Below are 10,608 nucleotides of genomic sequence, written 5' to 3' on the forward strand. Positions count from 1 at the left end.
ATTGTGTCACGACTCACTCTCTCTGGGCACAAGCACGTATGGCGAGGCAAAATAGGAAAGAATCACCAACTATTAATACTATTTCCTTTCTCTTTCCTGAAGATACCTGTAGCCATATTCCCATCTGACTTCTAACTCAACTGCATTGACGAATGTGGAGAACTCCACAGACAGCAAGGACTGATAATCTAAATGAGCAACGATGCTGCTCTTACCACAAAACAGGACCGACTCAAGTGGGGTATGAGATCAAACTGATTTCCCTTCTTTCCTCGGAATGACGTTAAAAATTTGAGCTCCAGGAAGACATAGCTGACCTGGGAATGCTGTTTCAGAGGAAGAGAGGAATTTGTACTTCCTCCGTGGGGTAGGTGAAGAAGGGAAAGGAAGAAAATATAAATATGGCTCTTGAAAAATGTGGCATTTCTGAGAGATGTGAAAACAGATTTGCCATGTTTGGGACGCAGTTTGAGAACAGAAACCTCAGAGATATACCATATACCATGAGTCTTGGGGGAAAAACAGAAATGATATATTTTGCCAAAAGGAGGGCCCAGTTCTACCTGAGATTCCCTGTGGCTGGGGAGTGGCATTGAAGAAGTCTGTAATCTTCCTAGGGCTCCATGGTAAGCTGTGGAAATTAACTTGGAGTGTGAGCTGATGATCATCGTCAGAGGCTACCTGGCCAAAAACAAGTCATAGATCAAGGAGATGCACATTACTGTGATGTATGTGGACTTTTATAAGTGAACTGCTGGCTGGTATCTCCTGCACACTGTACTGGTGATGACTGTGTCACCTTTGGGAGCCAGCACCATCCAGCACTGGTGCCACAAAATAGTGAAAGTAGGCAGAATCTCACTCTCCGTGCCACAAATGAATGGACTTCTACGCTCTAGACTTGCATATCTTCCAGAGGAGGGGGTAGGATGCTGAATTAAAATTTGAATTGAATTTTGACTGAATTAGTAATTCTGATAAAAGGCTGATTGGACTGAATTTAGCCCCAATACTGTATTTCTGGAGACAGGATGAGAGTTCTATTTCTTCGCCCTCAAGTTGGTATCTATAGAATTCAAACCTGTTACATAAATTTAGTCAGAAGGAGTGGCTTTGTGTCCTAGAAACCATCTTTAGGGACAATATATGGCTGGAGTTCTAGCCCCTGATTCACACAAAATTCCTACTGATGCACAAGAAGTCATTATTGCATTATCCCTGATGGCTGAGGTTGTCTCATGATCATATTTTTAAGATTCTATTTAAAATGAGTACGAATTCCAGCTCAACTTTTAAAGTATAATTTATCTGTTAAATAAAAATCTGTTTGTATACCTCTTGAGGGTTAAATTGCTCATGAAGCTTGCATTTCTGAGGAGTATGTAAAGGCCGAGGAAAGAGCCAGGACAAAGAGGTGATTTGTATCTTCACATCTGCCTGTTTGTTCCACAGGGAAGTGCCACCAAGCAGGCCTTACATTCATGGGCGCCTGGTGGGGGCGTTTAAAAGTTCACAACAAAACCCAGAACACTTGTGGGTTTCCCCAACCTGAACCTTAGCTTTGGAAGAGTTTCCGGAGTGAGCTGCTGACACTCTCAAGATCCTGTTTCAAACTTAAGAGAGAAAGAATCACCCAGGGAGCTTGTTAAACATGATGATTCTGATGCAGCTGCCCTGAGATTCTGCATTTTTTAACAAGCATGAACCACAACTTGAGTAAAGACACGGTAGATTTGGTTAATGAGGTCGGTGTGCCCAGCTTGAACTTCCTTGATCTGAAGCCTTCTCAGTGTGGGACCCCAATTACTGTCACTTTTCTGTGCTGATGCACACTCAGTGATCCCGGCAGGCTCTCCTGCTCCCTACCCTAGGGCTTAATCAGCACAATTAATCACTTGTATTCCTTTGGAAGTTCTTCACTCATTTGTCAAGATTTCCGTATATTGACATAACTGAAATACCGCCCTCAAAATAGGCAAGCTGTGGTTTGGAATCCTGGTGCACACCTGCCCTCTGGTGGTAAGAGAGGAAACTCCAAGCTATAGGGAAATAAAAGATCATCTTTTCCCTTCTGCTTTTTATCATGGTGAACAAGATGAAACTCGGTGTCTGGCCAGTGTACACTAAGAAAGGTGCATTTTAAAGGCATAGTCTACAAAGATGAGAAAATTCGGGGAGCAAATTCTGTTGCCAAACTATGACTAGGTGCCTTACATGGTAGCACACTGGAGAGTGAATGTATGTTTGAGGGATTCATCGCACCAAACCTCTGATGCAGACGACGCAGACCTGCAGGTTTCCCAGAGGTGAGGTTCTTCAGCGTGGGTCTGATGTCAGCTCCTCTGAAGCCAAACTCCTTCCTGACACAGAGGCGTTGGGGCTTCCTGGGACTGACATCTAATTTAGGGACAATCTCAGGCAAAGTTAGAGAAATCAGATCCTGTACTCTGGAACATTGTCATAAGGGAAAAGGCATTCTATCCATAACACTTACTAAGAAAGAGTAATTAACTCATACATATTCTTAATCATAGAGTCTATCACTTAATTTTTTACCTTATAAAGAAGCCCCACGAACCTAAATTACAAAATGGTACAAGCGTATGACATTCAGATTTACTGGGATTCTGAGCATAACTGTGTATTCCCTTATTGAAGCAGGGTCTTTTTGTACTCACTTGGAGACTGGAGCTGAGTGTATGTATAGCTATGGGGCGAAGGAGAGGAGACGCACTTCCCTTGTTTTCGTCAACAGCTGGACCATATCAATTCCCCACTACAGCCATGAGAAAATAAAAACTTTAGCAGAAAGAATACTCAGAACAGGTTTAGTAGATCTAAGCCCTCATGGCAATTTGATTCTGACAAGTCTTTTGATGTCCCCGAGCCTCAATCTCTTCTTGTAAAATACGGCTTTTACACTTATCTCTCAAGATTACAGTTGAGATGAAATAGCTTGTAGAAGTGGCAGGGTTTTAAAAAGTACACAGTGTAGAAGATACAACTATTTCTGTTGAATTCTTAATAAGGCCAGGATGGAAATGTTCAGGGGGATGGGCAGCAGGCATGGGGTCGTATGGGACACTGCTGTCCATGGGCATCCACTGGGAATGTTAAAGGAAAAATTGTTTATGACATATGTTAAAGGCAGCAAAGAAGACTTTATTCAAGGGAGGCTTCTGCAATGGGGTTTTATAGTAGAAGAGAGAGATCAGTCACTACTCTGAATATGGTAAGAAAAAGTGGAGACTTGTAGCTAAGGAGAATAGTCAGGCTTTGGTGGATGGAATATTACTAAGAGTTGGGTAATATTTTGCTACACTGACCTAACAGGATTTTCACTGAAGGAAGGCCGGGGTGATAAGATATCGTATAGAGGGTAGTCAGATTTACCCTAAACTGACTTAGCAAGATTTTTGCCAAAAGTGGAATAAGCCAACCATGGATATAACCCAAGATCCAGAGCCTAGTCAGAGAGACACTCACGGGAATTTAACTAGCATTAGATCAAGGACAGTGTCTTTGTCAAGAATCTTCCTGAATAAATTGGAAAAACAGCTCTAAAATGTGTGCATTTATATGTTAATGATAAGCAAAATAAAACTTTTTTCCTGGGTTTGCAATTCATGAAAGTGGTTTGTGATCATTATATTTAAAAAAAAAAAGAAAAATTTTATTGTTCCTTTTGCAGCAGGAACAATAAAATTATTCTATTAAGTATTGGTGAGAAATATTTCAGCCTTTAAAATAATGTATTTTTAAGAAAGAAACACTTAACTGCTGTTTCATTTATATTTACTGATATACTTCGAATCTGGCCTAACCATTGTTTTATTATTCAAGTAATTATCTAAACAATACTTCCCAACTTTGAAACTAATTCTAATGTGAGAGATTTTAGCGCTTATCTTATAGCTAAGAAAAACCCACCAGTTTAATTAGCATAAGAAGAATTACTACCTTTTCCTTGTCAGTAACTTAAAAATGGAATACAGGATAAGCAAAACTGTGTAAGCCTTGAATCTCTTTCCTTCTCGCTAAAGAAATCTAGTCAGAGAACCTTTTATACTGAAAAAAGAATTTCTTTATTTAAAAGATACAATATTTATTTCAATTGTTTATTTTGAAAGAGAGCCTTTTGACCGGGCGCGGTGGCTCACGCCTGTAATCCAGCACTTTGGGAGGCCCAGTCGGGCGGATCACGAGGTCAGGAGATCGAGACCATCCTGGCTAAAACGATGAAACCCCATCTCTACTAAAAACACACAAAAAATTAGCTGGGCGTGGTGGCGGGCTCCTGAGGCAGGAGAATGGCGTGAACCCGGGAGGCGGAGCTTGCAGTGAGCAGAGATCCCGCCACTGCACTCCAGCCTGGGCGACAGAGCGAGACTCTGTCTCAAAAAAAAGAAAAAAGTCTTTTGCATTTGGATTTTATTTATGTATATATGCATATATTGTAAACGCAGACACACAATTCTCTATGTAGTCTATATAGTTCTATATAGTAAGTATAAGGCATTGAGGAAAGACAGAGCACTGTGGGCTACCGTATATTTAAGGCAGGAAGGAAGAGGCAGGAAAGGGCACTTTATAAAATGGAGCCAGGAATGCGGGAAGAGCTCAAAATGCACACAAGGAAGTCCTATACACTCCCTTTGCAACAGTCTGCAAAATGAGGGAAACTGGATGAGGTGCATGAGTCACCGTGTCTATAACATGAAAGCAGAACAACTGCTCTGGCAGAAATCTGGGTTCGGTTTCTGAAGTCGTTCACTTTGGCTGAATATTCTCACCTCACGTTAGGCAAGAGCCTGGACTAAGTGATTATTTGGAAGAAACCAAAAAAGTTGTCTTTCCTCTAAAATGTATATTCTCTTAGACTCTTGTGGGTTTGGAAGTAGAAATTCAGAGGTGTTGAGATTTAAGGGCCCTGTCTAATTACAGTTTTAAAAATTATTTCTCAGATACAATAAAATTATATTTATTCAGTTATATGAGGGGAGAACTTAAGAATTATGTTAGACAATGGATACAGATAGTATTTAATCATTCAATATTATTAACATTTAATTTTAGTAAAAAATTACTGAAAAATAATATTTAAAGACACCCTCAATACAGAGCGCTACAAATGTAGAAATTCAGGAGATCATATCAACTCTGAAACAAGCAGTAAATTGTTTAATATTCCTAAAACTTTAACCCATTTGAAGAGATTAGAAAAGGGACAGTTTCCAGGCATTCCTCTAGCTTTTAGCTTTAGCGTGAGATGTGTCTTACAGTCAAGAGTTGATGCTGAGGGTTACAGCTCTACCTTCAAGTGTCAGTATGACTCTAGGCCAATCATATTTCTTTTCTTGAAAGATGAGAGGGTATCAAAATTAGTGGTTGCAGGTGCTCTTAGTCATGCCATCACACTGATTGTAATTACAGAGGTACCTTATTCTGTCCCTTTGGTAAAATGCTTTTTCATGAGCTGAGGGCAGACATGGTAAATATGACCACCAGATGGCAGTAGTGCACTCTGGAGAAATGGTTCCAGGCCGTCGTTCCCTTTTCTGTTTTCCCCTCACTAAACTCTCCGCTAGGTGACAGCAGCATGAATATAATTGGAACGGCCATTAATGGATTATGTTAAAAAAAAAAAAAAACAGCTTTAATTCTCCTGTTGAGTCTGGGAGGAGCACTTTTAAAAAGTATGCACAGTTGGAATTTTTTTGAAAGAAAATTTAATATACTGTTTGCTTTTAGGCCTCCCACACACTCACCTAATATACAAAAACAAAGCAAAAATATACAAGATAAGTTTGAGGGGAGGGTGTGTACAAAAACCTGGGGAAGATTATTGTTGAAACTAAATTATTATAACTTAAGAACTGGTGGAGCCAGGTGTTCTCACCCCAATTTAGGTTAAAAAAAGTTACTAAAATAGTCAGTGTTGAAGATAATTATTATTTATTGACTACCTGTTATGTGAGAAGGATTGTATTTAAATATTTTAGAAACACTAGTTCATTGAATCTGGATGAGAACTTCTCAAGAAAGCCGATTTCAACATAAGCCTGTTTAGGGCCGTCGCCTCTGCATTTTCCATGACTTTATGCCCTTTCTGTTCCATTTTCACAAAAACCTGTACTGTAGAAGGCGAAATTGGAACTTCCTTTAAGGTATTATTTTGAGTGTAAATAGAGATAAATTCTCTTTATTTATAAGTTGCCCTCACATGTAGATGCATAATATTAATTCAGTGCAGGACAATAATATATTTTGATTTTACAGTTACATCAAAAGCTAAAAATGAAGGTGATTTGGGAGCAGTAGGAAAGTAATAAACTCATTTATGATGAAACAGAAATGACTGATAGTATCATAAATAAGAATAGAAGAGGGATAGGGAGAATAGAAGAATACTAGGTGCTTGACCAGAATTGACTAGGCAGAAGAGAAAGGTAATGAGTTGGGGGCAAGGGAGACAGGAATTCAGTTAAGCAGCCTTTACACTTTTATGGTTACTACTGCTTATTGCCTTTAGAAAGCCTTACCCATGCTTAATCCTACGCAGCCACATGTAACCTGATGCAGCACAGATGCTTTCCATGTGTGGCAGAGACCTGAACATGTTGTGAATCCCTTAGAGGTAAACTTCGGGCAGGTAAGCTTTGAAGGCAGAGTAATAGCAGGTAATATCTATGTCCACAGTGAGAGTGATAAAGTCCCTGATACTTTATTTCATGTAATTCAGTTTTAAAATTCTCCTGTAATTCAATTTTAAATTGGACTGGAACCTTCCATGGAGGAGAAGAGGAATAAAAAATCAGGGACTACAAATATGGCTAACACCATTTTTTTTTCTATACAACAACTTTATTGTTCAGTAAAACTGTCTTTTTTTTTGAGATGGAAGTCTCATTCTGTCACCCAGGCTGGAGTGCAGAGGCACAATCTCGGCTCACTGAAACCTCTGCCTCCCAGGTTCAAGCGATTCTCCTGCCTCAGCCTCCCAAGTAGCTGGGACTACAGGCGCCCACCACCACACCCTGGCTAATTTCTTATTTTCAATAGAGACAGGGTTTCACTATGTTGGACAGGCGGGTCTCGAACTCCTGACCTCATGATCCACCCACCTTGGCCTCCCAAAGTGCTGGGATTACAGGCGAGAGTCACCACGCCCATCCCAAACTGTCTTTTACTGTACTTTATTTCAAGCGTCTTTAAGATAAATACAACAAAATGATATGGCAATATCAAAGAACAAAATCTGACTTTAGGCTCATGGGAAGAAGAGAAAGTTCCTCTTTTATTTCTTGCTTAAGGCAGCCTTTGGCTGGGTTGCTTATAGATGAGAAAGGAGTGGGAATGAGGGGTTTAGGAAAGGATATTCTAGAAGGAAGGGCAGGGTGATGACTTGATTCCCCATCTGTATCTACAACCATGTCCCCAGGTATCTGCAGACAATGGAAGGTAAACTCAGGTTGTCAATTAGCTAGCACAAATTAATAATAACAACAGCCTTTAACTAAGCAACTGTTTATTTCGAGCCAGATACTGTTCATACCTGTTTTGTATTTGGTCCTTTGGCCAGCCCTGTTGGGCAGGTAATATCATTCCTTCTCTGAGAGAATAACTTGCCAGAGTCTGTTAGCAAGTAGCAGTTAGGCTTCAAACTCTGTTCTCTTAGCAGTATTCCCTCTGCTTTCCTAGGGACCCCCAACTAGGCCATGGTTGGCAATATATACACACTAACTGCCACCAGGGGTCATAGCCAATTTGGATAAATTGGATCTAAATGTAATTAATTATGTAACTATAACCTATCCAAGTTTAATTCTATTAAAATTGCAGCCTGAAACTGGGGCATCATAGATGATTACTGGGGAAATAAGAATAGATTTGAATAAGATATTTCTCTCCTTCCTTTTTTTCTGACTTAAACAGAAATACAGGAAAATAAAACAGAGAATGAATCTAACTCAGTTGGCAGCACAACCAGAAGATTTTTATCCCAGCTACCCAGCAGTTGGTTAAAAAAAAAATTATCAGCTCAAACTTTTCTGGTGATTGCAGGAGGATGAGGTGGTAAAGAGTTAACAGTATTTTTAAAACAAGGTTAATATAGTTTAAGCATGAAAACAAAGCTGCTGACAATTTTTGATACTGTTTGCTCCCTATGAAGATATTTAATGTGGGTTGCATATAGTAACTGTTCTGTGATTATGGTCCTCAGAATTCCTGCTTCCCAAAGGACAAAGCTCAGGCTGGAACTCTTACAAAGCTTTTATAGAACAAAGTGGAGAAGCCAGAATGCCACATTCGACATTCACGTTCTTCAGGACAATTACATTTAATAGTACAATCAACAATCCATTCACACTGCATGTACTTTGCTTTTGTTATTTTTTGGGGGGGTTTCAAATGTTTATCAGAAAAAAGTTTAGGAAATTTAAAGTAGCTCTGACTGCTGCAGTTTCCTCAGGTGAAAAAAGTAATAATAGTCACTATGGCAACCAAGATGGAGATGATGGCAAGTAAAATCAGACCCATACGACAAAATTTTGAATGCTTCTCTTGTTTCTCTTCCTTTTTCAATAAAGTGTCAAAACCTGGAGTGTACATGTCTCCCAACCAAAACCGCAGGTCGTTAGGATTTTCCTAAAAGAAAATTACATGGAGAATATGATTAATCAGTAATCAGTCAGTGTTACAAATTAATTGAGATTGCAGAACAAGACACTGTCATGGGGACTGATGGTCCATATTCACTCTGTCCTGGGCAAGGCTTCAATGTCATGGCTCACATGAGTGATACGAGGCTTCCTTGAATAGCATAAAAATGTAGCTACAGTCTCCTGGCTGACAAGGAATCCCTGCAGTTCCAATTTGTAGGTCTGCATCAGAATTAATTAGGAGGCCTTCGTGAGTCTTTAATTAAATTGCTCACATTAGAAGGTCAGAAACACAACAGTGTTTCTATCATGTTGTAGCCAATTTAGTGTTCCTTACATCCTATAAATAGTGCATATAATTCAGCATAGTACGTTGAAATAAAATGAAAATTCTTTGCTTTAGATTAACCTTTGAGGTTTGATTTTGTCTGCATGGCAGGAATAAACATGCTTGGTGGGGTTTTCAGTAAATCCAGAAGCTGACTTCCATGGAAGTAGTAGGACTAAAAGTCAGGAGTCTCTTCCATTACTCTTGACCCACTGATTTTCCTTGTAGAGGGCTGCCACATGTCTGGCATGCAGAAACTTTGTTGGACCTCCTGAAAAAATGACCCATTATATTCTTCCCCACATCAGCTCTTATTTATTCCCCATGTCTCTCTTTCTTTCACAGACTTCATCTTCCCTTCCAGGCCCATAGAATTATCAAGTCAACCTGATCTCCTGTGCCTGATAAATCACGTGCAAACTCTACTGTTCATACATTAATAAAAATACTTTTTTTCCTGTTACATCTCTTGCTATGTTTTGGTGCTGTAGATTTGGTGTCTATGCCTTATATACAACAAATTTACAGGGAATACTCAATCTCTGCTTTCACAAACCTACTTCATGCTTCATTATATTTCACCTGCTTTGTTGTAATGGCTTACAGTGGACTGCCCCCTCTCTTTGCCTCTCCAGTCTCAGAAGACTTAAAGTCAGCTGAAATGTGGCACAGCAAGTTTTCTTTCTCAGCGTCAGGGGTCAATGAACTAGCTTCAGACTTCCAGGTGCACTGCTGGGAGAGGAATGTGCATGCGTGTATGAATAGAAAGTGAGGATAGATTCTGATGATGGCAAAACAATTCTCCCTAGTACTAGTTTGAACTTCTTAGTTTTAGAAATGCTAAAATGTTAAAATAAAATATGGATGATCTGTGAAGAAGGATAATGATGTAAAAATCCTTCTCTACCTCATGCCTATCTTTCATTTTGTGTCCTAATCAGAGGCCTGCACTTCGTAAGTTTAATGCCTCTGTTCTCCACTAAGAACTTCACTCATAGAGACTATTTTGTCTTACATTCTGCTTCTAGCTTTCCTTTGTAATTAAATATGGATTTCTTTTCTCTTTTCTGGCTTATAAACTCTTACCAATGTAGAAAAATGGGAGTGACCACAGGGACTTGGGTTTATAGCCGAAAAGTGGTGTCAAGGTTTCAGAAAATAAGTTAGGGGGTCTATGAGATATAGACAGGGGTGAAGATGAAAGTTGAATTAATGAGGTAGAAAAAATTTTAATGAAAACAAAAGTTATGGCTTTTGTTATGACTGAGTAGGGGAGGGAGCAGGTCCTGATTGTAGTAAAACATGGCACTCATTGTATTTATGGCTTATTCTTCCTAAACATAACTCATATAATTGTCCAGCTTAAAAAATTACTCCTTATTGCCAATAATCTTCAATTTCATAAGCATAACATTCAAACATTTTTTAGCTTTATTTTCTAGCCTTACTTTCCCATTATTCTATTACTTAACCTGTAGCTCCTATATTTCTGCCTTTGCTCTTGCTACTCCTGAAAAAAGAGCCTTCCCACTTAGGCAAGCCATCTATACCTTTTGGAATTCTATACATCCTTCCAGCCCATAATAAGTTTGCTTTTTCATGAATTCCTTTTATAAT

At 39.2% G+C, this 10,608-nt stretch overlaps 1 protein-coding gene across 1 annotated transcript in view; it reads right to left on the reverse strand.

The window, feature by feature from the left end:
* Window positions 1–8,469: 8,469 nt before the first annotated feature.
* KIAA1024L (KIAA1024-like ortholog) overlaps window positions 8,470–10,608 on the reverse strand; it is a 30,445-nt gene continuing 28,306 nt past the window's right edge. The window contains exon 3 of the mRNA XM_011981188.1: window positions 8,470–8,649. Within this exon, the coding sequence (XP_011836578.1) occupies window positions 8,470–8,649 (180 nt within the window). The remainder of the gene's footprint in view (window positions 8,650–10,608) is intronic.

This window comes from Mandrillus leucophaeus, unplaced genomic scaffold (genome assembly GCF_000951045.1).
Source record: "Mandrillus leucophaeus isolate KB7577 unplaced genomic scaffold, Mleu.le_1.0 Scaffold221, whole genome shotgun sequence".
Taxonomy (NCBI): Eukaryota; Metazoa; Chordata; class Mammalia; order Primates; family Cercopithecidae; genus Mandrillus; species Mandrillus leucophaeus.